Here is a 27,051-nt window from a genome sequence, read left to right on the forward strand (position 1 = left end):
AGCGCATCTGTTGTATGTGTATGGGGAAAATGAGATAAAAGCTTGTGTGTTCGCACAAAGGCTCTTTCTGGAATCAGCCCACAGCTGCAGACCAGCATCTCAGTGCTTACTTGAGGGATGTTTTGAAATCTTGTGATTATTTGGTAAGTTTCTCTTCCCCTGAAGAGATGGCATCATCATGTTTAAATAATGTGTTTAGAATGAAATGTAAATATATCAAATTCACTATGAGGTTACGCAGATGGCTACAACATTCTGAAATTCTGGGAAAAGATGTATTTCCTGACTGAATAGAAGGAAACACAAAGCTAGTGGTTTACACCAGTAGCTTTCTGTTAGATGATTAAGGGGTCCTTCCAGTTTAAAAAAACCTCTCAGATCAAAATCAATTATGTCAAATGGTGTAGAAATAATGTTCAGTGTTTCGTGAATATTTGAGGATTAAGTAGCTTATTTTCATTTTATGTATTTTATTAGTACATATTAAATTAATGTGTCTCACGGGTATTTTCATAGATAATCGTGATATATTTTGATCATACTTGCCTCATTTCCCCTCTCTTGTCCAAACTTAGTTCCTGCTCTTACAACTTTTTTTTTTCAACTTTTATTTTTGAACTATAGAACGTTCAGGAAAGTTTCATTTTCTACATGTACATACATAGAAACAAAATTGTAGGTTATAGGTACACATTCACAAGAACTTTTACGAGGCTTACAACTAGAAATAGCATGTAGCCAATCAATAGTCGGAGTTGACATTGCTGTGATGAAACGGCATGACCAAAAGAAAGATGATGGAGATCAGGACAGGAACTCAAACAAGTCAGAGACCTGGAGTCAGGGGCTGATGCGGAGCTCATGGAGGAATGGTGCTTATGCCTTGCTCTTCATGGCTTGCTTAACCTGCTCAGAACCACAAACTTATAGATGGCACCATCCACAATGGACTGGACCCTCCCCAAGTCACTAATTAAGAAAATACTTTACAGCCTTGCCTAGAGCTCCATCTTATAGAGGAATGTTTTCAGTTGAGGATGCCATCTCTCAAATGGCCCTAACTTGTGTCAAGTTGACACAAAACTAGCCAGCACAGGTTCTTACCACCATCTACAAAGGCTTCATGTGGCTAGACATGTTCTGTAATATCAGACTTAAATGTTTCCCTTTTTGTTATTTTTTATCATTTTATTGGATATTCTCTATATTTACATTTTAGGTGTTATCCCGTTTCCTCCCACTCACATCCACCTTCCCCTCCCCCTCCCTTGCTTCCATAAAGATACTCCCACTCCCAACCACCCTCTCAACCTCCAGTGCCTTCACTGGACCAAAGACCTCTTCTCCCATTGATGCCGGACAGTGCTGTCCTCTGTTACATATGCAACTAGAACCATGTGTGCTCATTGGTTAGCTCCCTAGGAGCTCTGGAGGATTTCGTTGGTTGATGTTGTTCTTCCCATGGTTGCAAACCTTTCAGCTCCGTAAGTCATTTCTCTAGCTCCTTCATTGTGGTACCTGTGTTCAGTCTTATGGTTAGCTGCAACTATCCTCCTCTGTATCAGTATGGCTCTAGAAGAGTCTCTGAGGAGGCATCCATATCAGGTTCCTGCCAGTAAGCAATTCTTAGCATCAGCAATAGTAACTCGGTTTGGTGGTTGCATAGGAAATAGATCCCCAGGTGAGACAGCCTCTGGATGATCTTTTCTTCAAATCCTGCTCCTCTAATTGTCACTGTATTTCCTCCTGTAAGTGTTTTGTTCTACCTTCTAAGAAAGACTGAGGTATCCACCTTCTGGCCTTCCTTCTTTTTGAGTTTATAAAGTCTGTGAACTGTTTCTTGGGTATTCTGAGCTTTTAGGGGCTAGTATTGGCTTATCAGTGAGTACATACCATGTGTGTTCTTTTGTGGCTGAGTTACATCACTCAGGATTATAGTTTCATGTTCCATCCATTTGCCTAGGAATGTCATAAAGTCATTGTTTCTACTAGCTGAGTAGTACTCCATTGTGTAAATGTACCACGATTTCTGTATCCATTCCTCTGTTTAAGGACATCTGGGTTCTTTCCAGCTTCTGGCTGTGGAATAATTGAGTCTTCAGGTAGTACTGTGTCCAATTTTCTGAGGAACTGCCAGACTGATTTCCAGAGTGGTTGTACCAGCTTGCAATTCCAACAGCAATGGAGGAATATTCTTCTTTCTCCACATCCTTGCCAGCATCTGCTGTCACCTGAGATTTTTATCTTAGCTATTCTGACTAGTGTGAGGTGAATCTCAGGATAATTTTGATTTGCATTTCCCTGATGACTAGGGATGTTGAACATTTCTTTAGGTGCTTCTTGGCCATTAGATATTCTTCAGTTGAGAACTGTTTCCCATTTTTAATAGCAACATTCAATTCTCTGGAGTCTAACTTCTTGAGTTTGTTGTATATATTGGATATTAGTCCTCTATCAGTAGCAGGATTGGTAAAGAACTCCAAATCTGTTGGTTGTCCTATTGACAGTGTTCTTTGCCTTACAGATGACTTGAGGTCTCATTTATTGATTCTTGAAGTTAGAGCATAATCCATTGGTGTTCTGTTCAGAAAAATTTCCCCTGTGCCTATGTGTGCAAGGCACTTCCCCCACTTTCTCTTCTATTAGTTTCAGTGTATTGGGTTTTATGTAAAGGTCCTTGATCCACTTGGGCTTGAGCTTTGTAAAAGGTGATAAGAATGGATCAATTTGCATTCTTCTGCATGCTGACTGCCAGTTGAACCAGCACCATTTGTTGGAAATATGCTGTCTTTTTTCCACTGGATGGTTAAAGCTCTTTTGTCAAAGATCAAGTGACCATAGGTATGTGGCTTCATTTCTAGGTCTTCAATTCTATTCCACTGACCTACCTCTGTCTCTGTACCAATGCCATGCAGTTTTTTTATCAAGATTGCCCTGTAATACAGCTTGAGGTTGGGAATCCTTTATCCCCTTTCCCAATTTTCCCTCTGCAAATCCCCTGTCCTATCCCCCCTTACCCTGCTTCTATGAGGGTGCTCCCACACCCACACCCACTCCTGCCTCACTGTCCTAGCATTCCTCTACACTGGGACATCAAGCCTCCACAGGACCAAGAGCCTCCCCTCCCCTTCAGCTCCTCCACTCTATCCCCTAACTCCTCCATTGGGGTCCCTGTGATCAGACTGGTGCTTGGCTTCAAGTATCTGCATCTGTATTGGTCAGAATCTGGCACAGCCTCTCAGGAGACAGCTGAATCAGACTCCTGTCAGCAAGCACTTCTTGGTATCAACAATAGTGCCTGGGTTTGATGTCTGCATGTGGGGTGAATCCCCAGGTAGGGCAGTCTCTGCATGGCCTTTCCTTCAGTCTCTGCTCTACTCTTTGTCCCTGTATTTGCTTCAGGCAGGACCAATTCTGGATCAAGTCCTTCATTGTTGGTGAGATTTTAAGTTGATACAACCACTCTGGAAGTCAGTCAGGTGGTTCTTCAGAAAATTGGACATAGTCCTACCTAAGGACCCAGCTACACCACTCCTGGGCATATACCCAAAAGATGCTCCAATATGTAGTAAGGAGCAAACATGTTCATAGCAGCCATATTTATAATATCCAGAAGCAAGAAAGAACCCAGATGTCCTTCAACAGAGGAATGGATACAGAAAATGTGGTACATTTATACAATGGAGTACTACTCGTTATTAAAAACAATGACCTCATGAAATTCTTAGGCAAATGGAATAAAGTAGAAAACATCCTGAGTGATGTAACTCAGGCACTAAAGAACGCACATGGTATGTATTCTCTGATAAGTGGCAAGGAGTTTGGAATACCCATGATACAACTCATGGACCATATGAAGCTCAAGAGGAAGGAAAACCAAAGAGTGGATGCTTCAGTGCTACTTAGAATAGAAGTAGAGGGTAGGAGAGACTTGGGAGGAAGAGAGGAGTGGGAGACGAAAGAGAGGGCAAAATCAGGATGGGAGGAGAGGGAGGTAATGTACAGTGCTTCAGGAAACTGAACAAATGTGTGTAGCAATGGAGGGTGGGGAACTTGGGTAGCAATCAGAAACTCCCAAATGCCAGGAAAGCAAGGGGCTTCCAGGACCCCACGGGGATGACCTTAGCTGAAATACCCAACAAAGTGTAGGAAGAACCTGTCGAAACCATATCCAGAGGTTAGGTAAGGCCCGTGGTTGAGGGATGGGGCTACCCACCCATCTCCAAAATTTTAACTTTAAAATTTTTAATGGTACCTTTTGATGCACAAAAGTTTTCAATTTTAACAAGCAGTCAAGTTGACCGTCGTTTTCTTTCTTTGTGATTTTGTTCTGTGTTATCTACAAAACTCTTCCCTGTGCTTCAGTAATAGAGATATTCTCCCTCCTACAAGATTTTCAAAATCTTTGTCTTAAAACATGCTTTTTTGAGGTAAAGAATAAACTGCAGCTCATTGCCTTTATTCTTACTGCTAGCAAATGGTTCTACAATAATTTCTGAAAAATCCATTTCTTGCAGTCAAGGTTGAACACTACCCGATACTTTATACTGTATACAACAGTAGTTTTTCAGACTGTGCATTGCCTTGTACAGACTCCATTTCATAAGCAGCATGTTCCTTCATTTTAATGCAAATCTAAGAGCAAAACGATGGTACTTTGGAGGGCAACACTGTCTGTCCAGTCCCACCCACAGAGCACAAGCTGATAAACAGCTCATTCCTAAACCAGAAATGATGCTACCCTATAAATTAATTAAAGTAAATGGGAACTATAGAAGTATATACATTATTAAAATCATACCCAAAAGAAAACAGACTCAAGAACCTGTCAGACATAGAGGATGGGTGAAAGAATATGAGATCTTGGCCACTCTTGTCATTCTGTTCTAATCTGCTTGCCTTGTGTCTCAAGGCATGCTCCAAGGTCTTTTCTACTTAGAGCTAAAGAGTAAGTCTAAACCCTTGGGTATGTTCTCAGACTTGAGCCCTTAGCCTTCCTTGCCAGATTCTTTCCAGAAGAATCCTGTACCTTATCCATATAAGATGGAGACTGAGAAGACACTGATGATGGAGTCAACAAGATCAAAACTGCATTTTCCAAGTTACCTCAAATCCCTACTCAAAAGGCAGTGTTATTAAAGGCTATTCACTGTCCCTGACAAATATTTAACCTAGTTAAAGAATGGAATGTTTGTCCTGCCAAAAGGAAAGAGGAAAGAAGTGGATAAATAGAAGAAAAGAAATATTTTTAAGTGTGAAAAAGATTCTTGATGCTAATTTTTTACTTTTAAAAAAATGCTCCAAAGACGTAACTTTCCATTGTTAAAAGAAGTGGGTACCTTTGTAGGTCTAAAAGTACAAAGAAGTATGAAGTAATAATTTTTAAATAATTTTAATAATTTAAATTGTAATAATCTTTAATTATTTTAAATAGTTTTAATTTTTAAAATTGGGGATGGGGGTATTTTTCTGAGACAAGGTTTCTCTGTATAGTCCTGGATGTCCTGAAACTTGTTCTGTAGACTAGGCTGGCCTCAAATTTATAGATCTATCTGCCTCTGCCTCCTGAGATTAAATTTAGATTTAGTACTGAGAATTAAGGCATGACCCACCACAACTCAGCTAACTTTTAATTTTGGATGTAGTAAGAACAGAATTGCTTAAAGTTTTTCCATTTAAAATAAATAAATGTGTACCTTCATAGATTTGCCCTCTCCAGTTCACAGGGAACACTGCAATTTTTGCAAAAATTGCTAGTGAACAATTGCTTTTTAAACACTGCCCCCTACTGTTCACATTCATCTTCCTCCAAAATGAGAAGACAAATAAAGATAATCGGGCCCTTCCACCTTTGAAATCAGTTTAGCATTTTTGTTCAGCACACTAGATTTCATAGACTCGGGCAATTTCAACTACGCAACTGTGGGGTTTCATTAAAGTAAACCCCAGACCTTCAAACATTACTGTCATCAATAATGCAGCCCACCCAAAGAGAGCAGAATTGGGCTGACAATACAGTCACAACATGGGAAACACCAGGAAGGACAAGAATCCCCATGGTGACATGTGCAACCTTACACTATTATAGTCAGTTTAGTTTATAAATTTTTTTAAATGCTAGGAAGAATGACAAACTTCTACAAAAGACATGAACCTTGCTTTCCACCCACACAAGCACACAACTCACAGATGGTGATGACTCTTGCTTCCAAATACTCTGTTGACTAGACTTTCTGACTAGGTTGCTTTGCTCCTCACTTCTACTGGTGCAAATGAGATTAGGAGCAAATGAAAGAGAGCAGCCAGAACAAATCTCAGAGACAGGCGCTCAGTGTCCTATAGCCACAAAGTGTGAGTCAGCACTCTGGTGGCCAGTTTTCTGCCAACGTGGCACAAGCTAAGTCGTGCAGTAAGTAAGAACCACAGTGGAGAAAATAACCTCACGAGATTGGCCTGTGGGCAAACCTCTGGTGCACAGTCTTGACGATTGAGGTGGGAAGGCCCATCTGATGATGAACTAAGATGAAATAAACCCCTTACTCCCCCAGTATGCATTACAGCCATCAAAAGCCTAAGGCAGCACTTTAGGATGACTTTATGTATGGAAGGTGACAAGTCACTTAATGTTGCATCAAGATGCCTAGGTGACTTATCATACAGTAATTTACAAAATAACAGGTTTCATGATGTAATTTTTCATATACTTATTAATTTTTATCATATTTACCCATAGTACAATTGCCTACCCCTTCCTGACAATACCATTCTTCTTTCCAAATAGACTCTCTTCTGCTTTCATAGTGTTAAAATTCTAGCTCACACGGGAGAGAAACATTCAATCTTTGTCTTTCTGAGTCTTATTTTGTTTAGCAAAATGATTTCTACTGACATGATTTTTCTTCTTAATAGCTAATTAAAACTTAATTGTGTCTCCACACTGCATTTTCTTTATCTGTTCATAGTGAACGTGTGCTGATTTCAGAACACTGCTACTGTGAATACCACAGTAATAAGCAAAGGAACTACCTCTACCTTATGTTGATGTTGACCCATTTTGACATATACCCAGGAGTGGCAGGGCTAGATCATATGTTATTCCTAATTTAAAGGTTTTGAGACACCAACCTTAGTGATTTTCATAGTAGCCACAAAATTCCTATTCTCATCAAAAGCTTATGAGTTTCCTTCCCCCTTATCCCCACCAAATACCTTTCTGCTCATTTTCCTAACAATAGCCATTCTGACTGGGGGACCCAGAATCTCACTTTAAGTTTGATTTTCACTTCTGTGGTGTCTACCTAAGAATACTTAACATTTTTAATGTAAGAAGCTTGAGTTTTAACGCTATTTACTGTTAAATAGTGGTGTAACCTCATGTTCCTCAGCCATTCAGGACACTATACAGATATTCTAAAGAGTGTCATAAAGGAAAATATAGAATGATGAGAGAGTTGTGGGGTTTTTTCCCATACTGCCTATCCCTACCTCTAAAACCATATGATCCACACATTTTCCTCTTAGCTGACAACTATGAGGTCATATGATTTTTTCCCCATGATTGTCACAGTCAGGGTGTCTATTTCTGCACAAACATCATGACCAAGAAGCAAGTTGGGGAGGAAAGGGTTTATTCATCTTACACTTCCACACTGCTGTTCATCACCAAAGTCAGGACTGGAACTCAAGCAGGTCAGGAAGCAGGAGCTGATACAAAGGCCATGGAGGGATGTCACTTACTGACTTGCTTCCCCTGGCTTGCTTAGCCTGCTTTCTTATAGAACCCAGGTCTACCAGCCCAAGGATGGCACCACTTACAATGGGCTGGGCCCTAACCCTTGATCACTAATTGAGAAATTGCCTTAAGCTGGATCTCATGGAGGCATCTCCTCAACTGAGGCTCCTTTCTCTGTGATTAACTCCAGCTTGTGTCAAGTTAACACAAAACCAGCCAGTACAATGGCCTTCTCTTCACTAAGTCACACAGTTTGAAGCCATTATGGTGGCACACACACTTGTAAGCGTAGCACTCAGGAAATGGAGACAAGTGGGTTAGGAATTCAAGATCATCTCCAACCACAGCATTGAAATTTCAGGGCCAGCATGGACTATGTGAAACTCTGGGTCAAAAAAAACAAACTACAGAATTTGGGGGGCTGGGGAGGGGCATAATTTCAAGCATTCCACAATAATAGCTGAAGGCCTAGAAGATCCTTTGATATTAACTATAGTTATGTAAAAATGTGAATTTGCCAATTCAGAAAAGAAATACAAATATGCAATAAGCCTATGAAAATGTTCAGTTTAAGTCAAAGGTCCTTAATAGTTCTGTTCAACCGTCTCTGAGGCTTGAAGAAGTGATGGGTTATGGAAGGATGGCATGGGGCTGAATACCTGTGATGGAGCAGTAGATGATATGAGGAGCGATCTTATCTATATCTTCATATCCTAGGCCCACCTCAGAAAGCTTCCCAGGGACATAGTTCTCCACAAACACATCACAAGTGGCTGCGAGCTGAAGAAAGAGGTAAAAGTTAGTCGGATTTTTTGAGGGACTTCCAAACCTTTAACAACTCTTCCCACATGATAGAAATTAAATTTTAATTTCAATTCTTACATTGTAAGACTCCAGAAAAACATCTCAGGATAGATTAAGTATCTTTATGCCTATTTAATATGATCAATTACCTGAACTGCTACTGTCGAGAAAACAATGGTTATGTTTTGTAAATGTGCACTATTAAATAGATTTTTGTACCCTGATAATGTAAGAAACATTTACTGAACATGGTCTGTACAAAGATATTCTCAGAAGAATAAATTAAAACATGTAAGTATATAAAATGTATACAAAAAAAATCTTGAAATTGTCACCAAAAATCCTAAATACAATATCATTACAGTTTATTTTATTCTGTAATATTTCTAATTACAGCCCAGTTTAATATATTAGAACATGATTGTGACATGCCTTCTACTTACAAATGCTTTTTCCTAAGAATAGTAAGTGTTTATTAAACTGTATTTTGTTTTGATTTTCAACAACCGAAGAGATGTAGCTCAGCAGGCATCTCCAGGAGAGAGCCTGTCATCTTTTGAAGCTCTAGAAATAAAAATACCATTTGAGTAGGCGACCTCTCTGGAGATATGACTCCAGAGCAGAAACTGATTTACATCACATTTTACAGGTTTGTAAAACACAAGCATCAGCTGATGTGAGTGAGGACTACATGGAGAACAAGATCACAATGTATGAAGTATACTCAGGAAGGATCAATCAAGAATAAATTGTGACAGGAAGATAGAAAGTAAGAGTTCACTACTCAGATAAAAACAACTGCAGGTCCATGAGAACTACCTTACTTTCTTTTGAGAACAGATACTCCTGTGAACCAACGACCCTCCATTTTCCATTCCCACCATATTCTACCTCTTTCATGTTCCACCATCTCCCAATATTGATATACTGGGGACTGAGTTTCCAAAACAGGAACCCTTGGGACCACACTCAAACCCTATCCAAATAATAGCAAATAAACAGAGAAGATACAGGTGTGCAACTGAAATATCACAGTATACAGGTATCCTTTCCAAACCCCAGGTTAAGTTTCTAGACCTCTCATATGGGCGAGCTATACAGCATGATCCAGATATATTATTCTAATGCTATGATTAAATACTCTGGGCAAAATCAACCTAGCAGATTGTAAGCATGGTTTATTTGGCTTATACTTCCAGGTACAATCTATCATATCATTAAGGAAAGTAGAGCAGGAAATCAAGCAGAACCCATAGAAACCATGAAGAAAAGATGCCGTAATTTTAATTTTTCAAAGTCTACTTTTAATGATGGTTCTTAAACACTTTAACCTCCCTTCTAGCCCACTGCCCGCCAGAGGTAGTGGAAAAGAAAGGTTACACAGGAAGTGTTTAGACGTGGTTGGAGAAATACCACCTGCATTATCAGGAAAAAGCAGTTCAGTTCACAAGTCAGCAGTGGCAGCTCAACCCACTGGCAAACACTTCCTGGATATACCAGCAGTCCGTGTGTGTGTGTGTGTGTGTGTGTGTGTGTGTGTGTGTGTGTCTCAGCCCAGTGGCAGGAGTCAGCAGGAGGATTCAGACCAGCGGGAATGCAGGGAGAAGTTCTCAAGCATCGCACAGCCAGCTCTAGCAGCCCCTCTCACAGTTCACTGAGTCCTGTTTATACCCCTCTAACACACCTGTCCTCCAGTGGTCTTGCCTCCCATGCGAATCTGCCTCAGCTGACATCACTCTGCCAACTGGTCTGAGTCCTCAGAAGCAGCAAGAAGCCACAGCATACCACCAGGTTTTTGGTTTTTTTCTTTTTGCTTTTTGGAGTGTTTCTCTCTATGGAGTCCTGACAATTGGAGCTCAACTACACAATGTAAGGCAGACCAATGAATGTGATGAACGTGTGTCGTCAGGAAAGAACTTTTTCACACCATATCCTTGCCAGCGTGAGCTGTCACTGTGTTATTGATCTTAGCCATTCTGACAGGTGGAAGATGAGATCTCAGTGTAGTTTTGCTTTGCATTTCCCTGATGGCTAAGGATGTTGAACGGGTGTTTCTCACCTGTGATGGCTATTAGCTGTCAACTTGACTACATCTAGAATGAACTACAATCCAGAAGTGGAGGCATACCCATGATACAGATCTTAAGGCATTAAGATACACGCCTTTTGTCTAGATAGTGAGGTGAGAAGTCGCACCTTTAGTCTGGGCCACACCGTCTGCTGGAAGTCTATATAAGGACAGGAAAAGAAGGAGTTTGGTTCTCCTTTGCCTGCTTACCTTCACCTTCCTAGAGTACTTCATTAGCATAGCAGCCTCCTCCTTCGGACTCCAGCATGTACAGAAGACCAACTGAGAAACCCAGCCCGTGGGACTGAGCAGCAACTACATTCTTGGGCTTTCCATTCACAGCTAGCCATTTTGTAACTAGTTGTACTGCAGCCTGCTAGCCATTCCAACAATCCCCTTTTTAGATCTAGATATGTGTTGTATACATACATACATATTTATATATACATATGTGTGTGCATATAATATAAAGACAGAGAGAGATAGTAAGATTCACTTCATAAGTTCTGCGATTCTAGAGAACCCTGACTAATAATACATCAGCCATTTGAGATTCTTCTATTGAGAATTCCACATCTTAATTAGATTGTCTGGTTTTTGATGTCTAGTTTCTTGATTTATTTTTATATTTGTGAGAACATACCTCTGTCAGATGTAGACTTGGTAAAAATCTTTTCCCGCTCTGTGGGCTCCCTTTTGGTTTTATAGGATCTCAGTGTCAATTGTTGCCTTAACTCCTGGGCAAATGGAGTCCTGTTCACAAAGTCCTATCCTACACTTCTATCTTGTAGGGAAATAATATTTTTTTTTTAAAAAGACATAATTTTAAAAAGCTAGACACAATAGTACACATCTGCAATACCAATATTCAGGAAGTTGAGACAGGGGGATTACATATTTGAGCCAGCATGTGCTATACAATAAAAACATTATCGAAAAGAAATTGAAAATAATATTTCAGATGTGTATATGCAAGAGTTCAGAGCATTGTTATTCAAAATGAGCCAAAGTGTCCATCCATAAACTAAGGTCCTCACTTCCCAACTACAACGGAGTTCTAATATATCCAAGATCACACACACACACAAAACTTGAAAATACTATGCTAAGTTAAACCTTCTAACACAAAAAAATACTAATATTGCATGTTCTCACCGGTACTGACTTAGCCAGGCAAACCCGTGGGCGTGTGTGTGTGTAGAAAGTAGACTGGAGGTGATGAGGGGTTAAGGAGAAGAATTCAAGATCCACTGCTCAATAAGCTCAGTTCCCCTTTGGAGTGACAAAGCATTTTAGAAATAAGCAGTAGGGGTAGTTGTACAACCTCATAAGTATAGCTAATGCCACTGAATTCAATAGAAATAAATGGCTTACATTAAAATTGTTAATACTTATATTTCACCAAATTTTCAAAACTTAAAAGCTGGCTGTGGTAGTGCATTCCTTTGATCCAAGCACTCAGGAGGCAGGGGCAGTCAGGTCTCTGAGTTTGAGGCCAGCCTATTCTACATAGAGAGTTCCAGGCCAACCAGAACTCTTTGCCTTAACCCTGTCAGCAAAGCAAAACATTAAGCCATATGGATACCTATGTTTAGATTTCTGAAGATTCTAAATAAAACCTCAATTCACATGGCAGATTCAAATACAAACTCACCATAAGATCACTGTTTCAGTAAGATAAGGGAAACATTCAGGCAAAACACCCATACACATAAAAAATAAAAACAAATCTTTCTAAAACACTCTGAGGCGGGAACATGATAATGGACACTGGCAATGAACTAAGTTGGAAGCACATTACAAAAAAAAAATACAAACAAACAATCTTGTAGATTAAAAAAGTAATAATTTCTGGGGATGGGGAGCCTGCTCAGCCAACGACGTGTAAAGTGTTTGCCTTTTGTGCTTGAAAACCTGAGTTAATCTTCAGAACCTGAGAGAAGAACTGGAAGTGATGGCGGTGCGTGATTATAATCTGGTTTCGGGGAAAACAGCGCTCGCCAACCAGCCGGCCGGCCTAGCCTTCCCGGCAAGATCAACTCAGTAAGAGACACTATCCAAAAATCACGGTGGACAGTGCTGTCCTCTGACCTCCAGACACGTATCTATGCACATGAATGTGCACCCATACACATGTGCAACCACACACATGAGCACATTCACATGCACATCCATACAACACGAATAATAAACACGAAAGAGAAGATGTAAAAGCGGGATCTGAAAATAGAGACGCAGTAGGAAAACGTATCAAGCAATAACGAAGAAGAATTTTGAAAAAAACTAAACTGAATATCAGCTGAAAGAAAAACTTTACAAAACAACAAAGTGCAGTTTATCCCGGGGGATTGGTTTGGTTTGAGGAGTTACACAGCCAGAGAGCAGGAGGACCAATGGCAGACGGGAGGAGACGCGGGAAATCTTCACCGCATGCGCAGTAGCATGCAGCAAGGCTACCGACAGCAGAAACACTGGGAAACCACGGCATAGGCGCATACGGTGATTACAAGAGATAAGCCCAGCACTAGAAAACTCTCATCGTCTCAGAAATGGCTGGGGCCGTCGCAGGTACCATTTTAAAGAGAACCTGTATCAAAATGCTTAAACATTAAAAATAGATAAATAAATTTTATATGACCCTTGTAGACCCTGATATTGTTCTTTTGCTAAATGCCTATTTTGTGAAACTGCCTTCTAGATATTTGTTTATCATCATAGACATGGGCTGCTCTCAGTCTTTGGTCAGAAATGTTTCATTTGCAGTGGATAGCAGTCAAGGGAGAGATATATAACTAGTCTCAATGTTACGGATAAGAGACAAGGCGCTCAGCTCTAAATGACACACCTATATCAACTCCAACATTACCAAGGCTCTGGGAACAATGCAGAGGAGAAGGCAGAAAGTAAGAGCCTGAGAATGGGGATGAAATTAAAATTTTTCAAATTAAAACAAAACAACAAAGATTCTCGCTGAGCCTCCGGTTTGGTGGCCCAGCCTTCTGTGAACTGAACAGTTTGGAAACTCAGAGCCACAGTCACCAGAGTATACAAGGCCAGCAGATACCTCTACACTAGAGGAAAGTAAAACCATATAGAATTCAGTGGTGTGGAAACTGTTGAGAACCAACATCTACAGGGCAACAAAGACTACGATTTGGGGGATGGTAGTTGTAGTGGTGGTTCCAGTGGGTTGTGCTTTGTTTGTCTTGTTTTTGGAGGCAGAGCCTTACCATGTTATAATGTATGGCCTGGAACTCCCCTATACATACTAGACAGGCTTCAATCTCACACATCTCCCTGTCTCTGTCTCCCGGGTGCTGGGATTGAAGGCACCACCACATACAAGCTAAGACTAGGTTTTAAGTGGCACAGGATACATAAGGGAAGACTTCTCTGAGGGAACTATCAGGAAAGGATTTACAATCTGATTTCCACATGCAAGAGAGCCCCAAGAACCCTGAGGCTGCAGAGACCAATGGCTCCCACTCTCCTTGTCAAATGCAGTGTTGCATGGAGCCAGCTAGAGCAGTGGGCTTGAACTATAGCTTTTCAACTTGGATACCTGTGCCAGCAAATCACCCCACACAAGTTCTTTTATTTATTTATTCATTAATTCATTCATTCGTTTATTCTTTTATTTAACTTCCACTGTCACGTATATGCCTCAGGATAGTGTGTAGGTTGATTGATTGGCTGGCTGGTTGGCTGGTTTACTGCTCAGTTACGACTGAGAACCCTGGCTACCAGAAGGCATTCTTTACTGTGTTGTGCAGTCACATCTTATATGTGCCTCCCCAACTTATTCTTTCATCTTTTCTTTCCCTCAGCCTTACCCGCCTATCTTTATACATCTTAATTGTAACCTTTCACCACTTTAACAATTTTGAAAATCGGTGGATCTTGATATTGTCCCAAATTTCCCCTTCTGACTACTTTACCACATCCAGGCCAATCTAATATTTAATCTTTATCCTTACTCGCTGTACTTTCTTTCTACTCCTAATCTTATTGCTGAAGTGAAAGCATACTCCCATACTCCTCTGGGTTATTTATCTCCAACAGTACTGAAATCAAAAGAGCCACTGTTGTGGAGTGGCTAGTATGACGCTGCATGTGATCATACTGAACATCTCAGATAACTGTCCCAGTTAATATCCTATGCATGGAAAAACACAGAACTTACTGTTGGCACCTTGAGCTCCTGGACTGAGAAGTTATTTTGTGAACGACACATGCAACTCTACCATGTCCAAGCCCCACTAGAGCATTGTGCTTTTCAACCTAAACACCATAGCTGAAAAGTAATAAACCGAAGCAAAGAAATCCCAACACAGTAACACAAGAAACACAAAACCCATGACAATGCAACTTCACCGAAAATCAGTGTCTCAGCACTGTATAACATGACCCACTGAGACCCACTGAGAGAGAATTAGATGCAATCAGGAACAGAGAAAAGAATAATTATAAGTACGTTCAGTGGCACAAAAAGATGAAAGAAATAAGGAAACTGATACAGGATATAAAGGTGAATCCAAGGAAAAGATAGAGATCCTGAAGAAAAGCAAACCTAAAATACTGAAAATTAAAAATAGTAGGTCAAATGCAATAAACAATCCATTGAAAGTCTCAGCAATAGAATGCATCTGGAAAGGACAGACTGTATGAGCCTGGAGACAAGGTGGAGGAACTGACCATCCAACAAGGAAGAAGGTAAAGTAACAAGAAAGCATGAGTGGTATTCCAAGATGTACACAACACAAAAGACCAAGTTCATGCATAGAAAAAGAAGAATCTAGTTCTAAAAAGGAGAAGGAAAAATTAGGAACCATAATAAAATTTTCTCAACCTCCCAACTCTTTAGCAAAAGAGATGCCAATCCAGATATACAGTAGGCAGTTAAACATCAGGCAGACAAGATAAAACACTGAACACACAGAACAAAGGGTGTGTATTAAAACCAGCAACACGGATGGACTGAGTCACACAATAAGGTGAGCTCATGAGAATATTAGACAAGTCAACTAAAAATTTAAAGTCATGGGTCTTGGAATTTTTTTTTTTACTACTAAAAGGGAAAAAAAAAAAAAACCACTGACCCAACTACCATACCCAGAAAATCTCTCTGCCATAAATGAAAGAAAAAATAAAACCTTTTCTGTAATGAGATTAGACTATAGGAATTTATGACCACTATTCTTTAAACTGCAGGGAAAAGTAAAGGCCATAAGAAAATTGTCACCTATGCTAGGATAATAGTTAAGCAAGAGAGGAAGAGAACAGAAAAATAAAGACTAAGAAAAATAACAAAAAAAAGCAGTAAGCAACACAAAACTTTCTGCAACTATGAATATTAGTGTTCTTTATTAATTAAAAAACACAGACTAGTAAATTAAATTTTAAAAAGCAGATATTAGCTTGTTGCCTCGAAGGAATGCACCTCATAATAAAAAACATGCACTACCTCAAGCTGGAAGGATAGAAAAAAGTATTCCAAGGAACTGGACCCAGGAAATGTGTGTGTGTCACTGTTAATGATATCTTACAAAGCTATTAGGAAAAGATAAAGATGTCACTTCATGCTGATCAACAAACCACTCCATCAAGAGGAAATTGCAATTCCAAAGATATACACCCCAAAGGTTAACCCAATTTCATAAAACTACTATTAGTGGATGTAAAGCCACAGACTAACCCTAACACAATAAATCAGAGTGACTTCAACACCCTATTCACCAACTAGACAGCACATCCTGACATAAGACCCAAGCAACTGGACACACCTGTAAAAGATTTTTCTTGACTGAATCCTTTGAGATGAAAAGGCCCACCTTAAATCCAAATTATTTAGTTCAGAGACTTGCCCTAAATCTGGACCAAACCTTCTACTGGTAGCTTTTAAAAAGGAGATGGAAGAAGGAAGCTTTTGGTTTTTGCCTGTTTGCCTCTTGCTGGATGTTCATTTCTTCACTAGTATCAGAGCCTACTTTTGAATTCTTAGACTGTCAGAAGACAGCCACTATTAGGCCAGCAGGACTACACCCTGTAAGATATTCTAATAAATCACAGATGGATAGATAGATAGATAGATAGATAGATAGATAGATAGATAGACAGACAGACAGATAGGAGGTAGGTAGGTAGATAGATAGATAGATAGATAGATAGATAGATAGATAGATAGATAGATAGATAGACAGACAGACAGACAGACAGACAGACAGACAGACAGACAGATAGATAGGTAGGTAGGTAGATAGATAGATGATAGATTTATTCTATGAATTTTGTTTGTCTAGAGAACCCTGACTAATTTGCCATGCACCAAATGGCATAACAGACATCTATAGATCCGGCATCCAAACACTGAAGAATACACATTTTGTTTTTCTCAGCACCCAATGGATATGTTAAGACACAAAAAAAAATCTTGACAAATACAGTAAAATAACTACTTGTAGTCTATCTAATACTATGAAATAAGACTACAGACGAGTGGTTATCAACCTACCTAATTCAGTGGCCCTTAAATTTTAATCATGTTATGGTGACCCCCCAACCACAAAATTATTTCATTTCTACTTCATAACTATAATTTTGATACTATTACAAATCATAATATAAATATCTAATATGCAGGAGGATATCTGACATGTAACCACGCCCACAAGTTGACAGCTGCTACTATAGATCAATAGCAAAAGGAACTCTAGTGCACAGATAAACTAATGTAATTTAAATAACACAAAAGTCAAAAAGGAAGATGAAAATACAACCTATCCAAGTTTTACAACAGAAGCTTGTAGCTCTAGATGATCCAGAAGATATGCCCTCCATAATACCATAAGTAGCAGTTTGTGAGAGGAACATCAGCAAACATGAAGCACTTTATGACTGCTTCTCTCTGGGTGCCCAACCTTACAGTGGAATCCTCAGTTGCCCAACTATAAAACTGAAATGAAATGGTACTAATTAGACCCTCAAATAGCAAAGGTCAAATGACATCCCTGAGTCAACAAATGCAAGGTAAACACTTGCTGTCGTGAGCATTATAAGCAAAGTAACATTCATAATGGCCTCACCTGTATACATACTGTTAATACTCATAGTGTTGCTAGAAGTGAAGTTAAAAAAAAGAAGCCTGGAACTCATTTAATTTCTTAAAGCAGAAAATGTCCTGAGCAAAAGAACCAACACTAACCAGGACCACAGAAACAATGACCATGGCCCTTCAAGCAACTTCCAGACTTGAATCAATTTAGAGACAAAACTCAAATAGAGGCTGGTTCTTCTTGCTGAAGGATCTGGCTTACAACTTCAAAAAGAAAAAAGTATTAATGACTCACCCATTCTTCCCCCAAAGGAATGCATGGCCTTCAGCTAGGGTAACCGTACACTGAAGAAAATTAAATAATTAGGCCATTCAGGGCTTACTAGACACTAGCTCTAAATTAGTCTTTGTAGACCACCAAAACTATTGTAGCCATCCAATTAAATGATCAAAGAAGTTATAACCAAAGTTTGAATCACAGCAGATTCAGTGGGTTCCTGAATTCCCCCCGAGTGTGTTTCCCCACTCCCAGAATATATAATTGGGATAGATATACTTAGAAGTCTGTTGAATCTCCACATTCATTCCCTGATCTGTGGAATGAGAGACATTATGGTGAGAAAGGCCAAATGAAAGCCATTAGCCTGCTTCATGAAAAACAGTGAACCCAAAATGTTTCACATCCCTGAAAATAATTACTCCATCATCAAGGTCTTGAAAGATGCAAGGGTAGTAGCTCCCAATACATATCCCTCTACCTCTCCTATTGGGTCTGTACAGAAGATGGATGACTATATCAGGGAGAATGGCAATTAATTATTGCAAATTTAATCAAGTACTGACTCCAAACAGCTGTTAGAATTTGATTGGTGTTGGTTGTAGGTGACGCAGTAGAAAGCTCGTCAAGATGCTAAGCCTTCATTTCCAAAGGAGTGAAGGGCTTCAGTCATCTTGAAAAAGACCTGGCTCTCAGCTAGCTCAGTATAATTATTTTAATTCAGTCAATTCACAAGGCTAATTGGGGCTCGCAATGGTTTTAACTATTAAACTATTAAATTATTTTGCCCTTGCTGCTCAGGAGAGTAGAAAACTCAGACAAATCTCAGTCCCTTTTGATCATAATCAAAAGTAAGAACCGCAAGATTGCCAGGAGTGTTCTAGGACCCTTAACCACTGTGCAGTACTTCTTTGGGGAAAGAAGATGCTAAGCATGCCAGCGAAAGCTTGATTTTTCCAAAGGATGTGACCCCCATGTTCAAATATTGGCTTTCCTTTTATTTATGGTAAAAGAAAGCCAAAAGCTTCATTAAAGTAAGCATAAATTTAACAGACTTTATCTCTAAAATGAATGATCCATGCATCAGGAAGTATTGAGAACTTGAAGAGACCCAAGGGGCTCCTATGGCAATGTGGATAGGCAACACTTACAAACAAGAAGAAATCACATGCACAGCAATGTGGACAGGCAACACTTATAAACAGGACAAAATCACATGCAGAAGACAACCATCCAGCCAACTGGTAGCCTAAGATTGGCCGAAGTTTTGTTGTGGTGGTCAAAAGTTCCTTGTTTATCACAGGAATACAGCCCAAAACTAATTTGCTCACAAATTAAGTTACAGTTTACTATGACCGTGTTAGCTTCCAGCCAAGTCCAGTACAAGGTATGCCATCTTATGAGTATCAAGTACATTCCAGACCACTCAGTCACCTGCCATGGCAACAAAAAGTCTTTTTTTAAAATACAAGCAAACAAAATTGCATTTACTTATTTATTTACAACTAGTGCACACCTTTAATGCCAGCACTCAGGAGGCAGAGGCAGGGTATCTCTGAGCTTGAGGCCAGCCTGGTCTGAAGAATGAGTTCCAGGACAGGCAGGCTACACAGAGAAACCCTGTCTTGAAAACTCAAACCAAAACAAAAACTATGCATGTGTTTGTTTGTCCATTTACTTATTTGTATGTGCATGGTCAATCTCATGCCACATGTGCATGTGGAAGTCAGGATACAATTTATGGGAATTGGTTCTTTCTTTCCATCCTAATTGATCCTAAGATTGAACTCAAATCCTCTTGGCAGCAAACACCTTTACTGCTTGAGCCATTTCACTGGCCCCAAAATTAAGATTCAAGTATTTCATTTACACAAAAATTTGGAGGCTTTGAGGGGAAACTATAAGTATAGTACTGAAGACTAGGATTTGGTACCAAAAGAACTCAATCTATAACCCTGGGATTTTAATTGCATGTAATGTATAAGAAACTATTGAGACCACCATGCTTACTTAAACAATGTCAACTCAGATACACACAAGCCATACTTCCTGGAACCAGTGGGTTGTCTTTTATGTTTACTGACATATGTATGCACATATCAGTAGTGGTTTTTTTAAAGACCATGAATTTGAGGCAAAGTAGGGAGCGGACATGGAAAAGGTTGAAAGAAGGAGGTGGGGTACATAATTATGTTTTAATTAGATTTTTAATCCAAACCACTAATGAGGAACAACCCATCCAAAAAAGGCAACTCAAATTAGTAAATGGGATTTATAGCCAGCACTTATAGATTGGCATTAAAGCAATATTCTAAGACCCTTTCCCAGGTAACCAAGTCCCTCATAAGAACCTAAGCACTGAGGTGCCTTTTCACATACCGTACCTCTTTGACAATTCTCACTCCTCTTGGATCCTTGATATTAACAGCTATACTCTAAAAATCAAAATGTCGACGTTAGAATGCTTTCATAAATGTTTTCATCATTAATGTCAGTTCAACAACAGTCACTCGTATCATACAAATTCTCATTGTAAGGCAAACTTAGTTCCTTTATGAATAAATACTTAGCTCATCTTTATTGACTTTAATCAAAATGTTTGTCTGGCACCAAGAACCATGCATAGTACATGCTTTTCAGTATTAATGCTGTGTAATACCAGCATAGGAGCAATAAATGTAAAGAACCAAATATTCACAGACTATTTCCATTACAAATTCTCACAATTTCTTAAGTTATTTAGCAGAGGAGAAATAGTAATAAAAATTTTATTGCTTGGATGTGATCATGAAATTGAAATATTAGTTACATATCAAAAAGCAAGCCATAATAGCAGAAGTTTTGTAAATGCCATAGAACTACACAAATAAAGCAAAACCGGGAAATATTCTTACTTTCTTATTTCGATTAACACTAAGAAAATATGTACTTTCTTTGTTCACAAAAGGAGGTCCCCAAGATCGCGTATCATCACCAGCTCCTGTAAAAGATAATATGAGCTATTAGTCACCAGCTCCTGTAAAGGATAATATGAGCTATTAGTCACCAGCTCCTGTAAAGGATAATATGAGCTATTAGTCACCAGCTCCTGTAAAGGATAATATGAGCTATTCATTGCAAACCAACAGGCTCACTTCTGTGCACACTCCCATATAGCTGGAGGTCAACTCAACCTAGTGGATCCTTACTCCTTGGGTATTTTCTGTAGCTCAATAAAACCAGATCTCTGCTTTTTTAATACCAATTGCCAAATCTTTCCAAATTTGCTTTCATTAACTTACATTATTAAAGGTCAAAATCCAAAAGGAAATATTTTACTAGCACTCTTTAGAGTTGATAACCAGCAATTTTGGGAAGGGGGTTAGTTTTTGGCAAGCATCTTGGTCAGTTCCTTTATTATTTCTTGACACTGAATGCAAAATAAAACTATGGAGTAAGCAAAAATGTGTTACATATTATTTAAATCATAATAATAATGTGAGTGTATATGCTAAATTTGTATAAAGGATTGAGCATACAATATAACTAATAATCTATAAAACATTTCTGTAATAAAATCTGAAAAGCCAAAACAGATAAGGAGGAAATGGCTCATCAGTAAGTGATGTGCTTGTGTTTTTACAAAAGTTCAAATCCCCAGAACCCGTACAAAACTCAGGTGAGTGTGGCAGTCTGCCCTTATTCTCACTACTTACTAGGTAGAGACAGAGAATCCACAGACCAATTCATTATCAAATGTTAACTCAGCTATCAACTAAGATGACAAGAATTAGAATGGATGCTCTGTCTAGGAACAGATGACACAATAATGACTGTGGTTTACACTGAGGATGTTGGGACATTAAGAGCAGAAGTTCAAACACTAACTCTCCCCCAGACCCCACCCCTCTCTCTGCATGTGTGTGTGTGTATGTGTGTGTGTGTCTTGTGTGTATCTATGTGTGTCTCCCTCCCTCCCTCTCTCAGACCCTCAAAAAAAGATCCAAGAATAAGACTGTAGTAAGAAAGCTAGAACTTTATAGAACCTGGACTGTGGGAGCTGGGATGCTGAGCATTTCCCAGCATAAGCAGCAGACAAAGCACAGCATATGTCACTGACTGGGTATGTAAATAATGGGTGGTAAATAATGACCTTGAACTACTGATTCCTCTGCTTCTACTCTCATAGTGCTAGAGTTACCAATGTGCACCACCACAAAAAAATACCAAAAATTTTTGAGAAGTCCAAAATGATCAAGTTAAAGTACAGTTAGAGAGCAAGAATAATGGGTGCTATACCCAAGTACTTGTGGGAGAAAAAGGGCATGCTACACTGGCACTTTCATGAGCATTTTATCCATAATAGCAAAAACTAACGAGTTGCCAAAATGCTAAGAAGGCACAAAATAAAATTAGACATGTGTACACAGTGAATATTTATTGGTAGGCAAATAAGAAAGAATAAACTAGAAAGATGTCACACCCTAGCATGTTGCTGAGACTTTGAGGCTCCAGACCAGTCTGGGTTAGGTAAAGAAATACTTTATTAAATACGTAGATAGGAACCAAAGACAACTTGACACCCAGGAGTTCTAGGTCTAGGGTCTCTGATCTAGGATCAAAGGTGAGGCTCTAACCCCCACCCCAATACTAGGAGCCAGGGGATGTAGAAACTCTACATAGCCAGAGACACACCTTCCTTTTTATTTGTAGCCATGCCTGGGAAAGAAGTCTGTGCTCTGGATCACCACCCACTCTGCCCACACCCCGAGGCAGCTTGACCCCATAAAGGTTGAACACATCCAGAATCACAGGTGAGGCCCCAACCCCCACCCCAATACCTGACCTACCAGGGATACCCCAGGGACAAAGGGGACACAGCAATCCCCATCCAGTCAGAAGGTTCCCTCCAGTTTGTACCTGCACCTGGTAGTGGACACTGTGTTCTAGCCTCCCTCAACCTACCCATACCCAAAAGATAGCTTGACCCCCAAGAGGTCTGACACACCCAGGATCACAGGCTCACAGGAAGAACAGGTTCCAGTCAAAACAGCAAGGCTAATTAACACCAAAGATAACCAGATTGTGAAAGGCAAACACAAGAACCTAAGCAAACAGGAACCAATGCTATTTGGCAACATCAGAACCCAGGTCTCCCACCACAGCAAGCCCTGGATACCCCAACACACCTGAAAATCAAGATTCAGACCTAAAATCCCGACTCATAAAGGTGATAGAGGACTTTAAGGACATAAATAACTCCCTTAAAGAAATATAGGAAAGCATAGGTAAACAAGTAGAAGGCCTTACAAAGAAAAACATAAATCTCTCAAAGAAAGACAAGAAAATACAATCCAACAGGTGAAGGAATTGAACAAAGTCATCAAGGATCTAAAAATGGAAATAAAATCACTAAAAACGTAGCATAAAGGGAGACAACCATGAAGATGGAACACCTAATATAATAGATCAGGAGTCACAGATGCAAGAATCACCAACAGAATACAAGAGATAGAAGAGAGATGTTGTGTATAGAAGATACCATAGAAGACATTAACACAATAGTCAAAGAAAAATACCAAAAACAAAATCTCCTAACTATAAACATCCAGGAAATCCAGGACACAATGAAAAGACCAAACCTAAGAATAATAAGTGTAGAAGAGAGCAAAGATTCTCAAACCAAAGGGCCAGTAAACATCTTCAACAACATTATAGAAGAAAACTGCCCTAACCTAAAGAAATAAATGCCCATAAATGTAAAAGAAGCCTACAGAACACAAACAGATGGTACCAGAAAAGAAATTCCTCCTGTCATATAATAGTCAAAACACCAAATGCACAGAACAAAGAGAGAATATTAAAAGTTATAAGGGAAAAAAACAAGTGACATATAAGGCATATTTTTCAGAATTACATCAGACTTCTCAAAGAGACTCTAAAAGCCAGATCTTGGGCAGATGTCATGCAGACCCTAAGAGAACAAAGATGCCAGCCCAGCCTACTATACCCAGAAAAACTCTACAATTACCATAGATGGAGAAACCAATATATACCATGACAAAACCAAATTTAACAATATCTTTCCCCTAATCCAGCCCTAAAGAGGATAATAGAAAACAAACTTCAGCACAAGGAGGGAAACTATATTCAACAAAAAAACCAAGAAATTAATTTTCTCCCAACAAACTTGACCCTTAATATCTCTCAACATAAATGACTAAAAAAAAAAAAAAAAAAAAAAAAAAAACCTCAAGTCCCCCCCAAAAAAAGCACAGGCTAACAGACCGGATAGGTAAACAGGATTCAGCATTTTGTGGCATACAGGAAACACACCTCAGTAACAAAGACAGACATTATCTCAAAGTAAAAGGCTGAAAAAAAGTTTTCCAAGCCAATGGTCCCAAATAAAAAAAGGTGGAATAATCATTATGACATCCAATAAAACAGACTTTCAACCAGAAGTTATCAAACAAGATAGATGGCCTTATCTGGCATCAATGAGAAGGGAAGCCCTTGGACCTGTGGAGGCTTAATGCCCCAGAGTAGGAGGATGCTGGAGCAGTGAGGTGGGAGTGAGTGAGTAGGCAAAGAAGCATCCTCATAGAGGCAAAGGGGAGGGGGAGGGGGAGAAAAGGATGCGGGTTTGTTGGAGGGGTTTCCTGAAAGGGAGATATCATTTGAAAAGTAAACAAAATGATTAACAAAAATAACCTATATGGGGAAAGAGAGATAGAATTTTTAAAAAGTAAAGACTGACAAAGAATTCATCTAAATTTAGCTTTTATTATTTTTATTCTACATTCTAAATCCAGTTTCCCTTCGCTCCTCTCCTCAAGATCCTTGTCTTTCACCTCCTCTCACCACCACCCATACATCCCTCCTCTCCCCAGAAAAGGGTAGGCCTCCCATGGATATCAACCAGCCATGGAATATCAAGTTGCAGTAAGATTAGGGGCATTTTCTTTTACTAAGGCTAAGCAAGGCAGCCCAGTGAGAGGAAAGAGATCCAAAGGCAGGCAACGGAGTCAGATATAGCCCTGCTCCTGCTGTTGGGAGTCCCACATGAAGACCCAGCTGAACAACTCTTACGTATGTGCAGAGGGCCTAGGTCCTTCCTATACATGCTCTCTAATTGACAATTTAGTCTCTATGGGCCCCAATAGGTGCAGGTTAGTTGATTCTGTAGGTTTTCTTGTGATGTCCTTGACCCCTCTGGCTCCTTCAATCCTTCCTCCCCATCTGCCACAGGATTTCTCAAGCACCACTTAATGTTTGGCTGTGGGTCTTTGCATCTGTTTCCATCAGTTTCTGGGTGAAGCCCCTCTGATGACCGTTAAGCTCCAGTCTAGCATACAGTCTGTAAGTATAGCAGAATATTATGAATATCATGAGCTCCCTCTCGCGGCATGGGTCTCAAGCTGTGCCAGTCATTGATTAGCCCATCCCTCAATTTCTGCTCCATCTTTATCCCTGTACATCTTGTGTACAGGACAAATGGTTTCGAATATTTTTTGGCTGTGTTGGTGTACCAATCCCTCCACTGGCAGCCTTGCCTGGTTACAGGAGATGGCTGGTTCAGGCTCCATGTCCCCATTGTTAGGAGTCTTAGCTAGAGTCACTCTCTTAGATTACTAGGAATCTCCATTGCCCTCGGTTTGTGGCTCATCCCAGAGATGCCCTCCCCCATTCTAGTTGTCCCTCCCAGTACTTCCTCCCTATGTCCTTCCCCCACCTTATCCATCCTGTACCCATCCTCACCCTATCCCATGTCACCCCCCCCCATCCAGTCCCTTCCCTCCATCTGCATCACCCATGTCCACTCTAAATTCCATTCTCTGTGAGATTGGAGCACAGACCCTTCCTTGGGCCCTCATTGTGACTTAACTTCTTTGGTTTTGTGGGTTGTAGCACAGTTATCCTGTGCTTTATGACTAAAATCCACTTATGAGTATATATGTTTATCTTTCTGGGTCTGGGTTACCTCATTTGGGACGACTTTTTAAATGAAGTATCTATTCTTCAGTTGAGGGAATCTAAGTTGCTTCCAGTTTCTGGCTATTACAAATAAAACTGCTACGAACATAGTTGAGAAAGTGTCCTTGTGGTATGGTGGAGTGTCTTTTGGGTATATGCCCATGAGTGGTATAGCTGGGTCTTGAGGTAGAACTATTCCCAATTTTCTGAGAAAGCCCCAAATTGATTTCCAAAGTGGTTGTAAACTTTGAACTCCCATCTGCAATGGGGGAATGTTCCCCTTACTTCATATCCTTGCCAGCATGAGCTATCACGTGTGGTTGTGATCTGGGCCATTCTGACAAGAGTAAGATGGAACCTCAGAGTCCTTTTGATTTGCATTTCCCTGATGACTAAGGATGCTGAACATTTAACTTCTCAACCATTAGAGAGTCTTTTATCAAAAATCTGTGTTTTGGGCTGGAGAGATGGCTCAGTGGTTAAGAGCACTGACCGCTCTTCCAGAGGTCTTGAGTTCAATTCCTAGAAACCACATGGTGCTCACAACCATCTATAACAGAATCTGATGCACTGTTTGGATGTGTGTCTGAAGACACCTACAGTGTACATGTATAAATATAAATAAATAAACAAATAAATAAATAAATAAATAAATAAATAGAATCTGTGTTTAGATCAGTTCCCCATTTTTAGTTGGGTTCTTCAGTTTGTTGATGTCTAGTTTCTAGAGTTCTTTATATATTTTTGATATCAGCCCTCTGTTGGATGTAGAGTTGCCTAACAACTTATCTAAATTTAGCTTTTTAAAAATCAAACTTTTATGTCTTTTATTAGTAAATAATAACTTAGGTTGGTATATTTGGATCTCTTGTTTAAAGAGCTTTGATTCTTTTTCCTTCTCTCTCTCTCTGTATCCTATGACCTTCTTTTTCTGTACCTTTGCCCTTCAGCACAAAGTCATGGAGTATAGTCTCCCTAACTCATGGGACCACTCATATAGGCTTAGGAGAACCAGGATTATAATTGAGTACTTGTATTTTTCCTTTACATTAGGATGAGTTGATCAGCACACAGAGTTGCTGGACAACTAAAGTAAAACAATGGAAGGCTTAGAACTTTGCCTAGCACTATGTTGTTGCTAGCAACATTGTAATTATTTATGG

The 27,051-nt window shown here is 39.6% G+C and overlaps 1 protein-coding gene across 9 annotated transcripts in view; it reads right to left on the reverse strand.

Annotated features, from left to right (window-relative positions):
- The window catches only part of SUGCT (succinyl-CoA:glutarate-CoA transferase), a 714,452-nt gene that overhangs the window by 665,158 nt on the left and 22,243 nt on the right, over positions 1-27,051 (reverse strand). For all 9 annotated transcript variants that reach the window (XM_080918398.1, XM_080918397.1, XM_080918396.1 and 6 more), the window contains 3 exons: positions 20,827-20,912; positions 20,317-20,367; positions 8,392-8,512 (listed from right to left, as the gene is read on the reverse strand). In XM_080918398.1, the coding sequence (XP_080774524.1) occupies positions 8,392-8,512; positions 20,317-20,367; positions 20,827-20,912 (258 nt within the window). The remainder of the gene's footprint in view (positions 1-8,391; positions 8,513-20,316; positions 20,368-20,826; positions 20,913-27,051) is intronic.

Source organism: Micromys minutus, assembly GCF_963924665.1.
Source record: "Micromys minutus genome assembly, chromosome: 6".
Taxonomy (NCBI): Eukaryota; Metazoa; Chordata; class Mammalia; order Rodentia; family Muridae; genus Micromys; species Micromys minutus.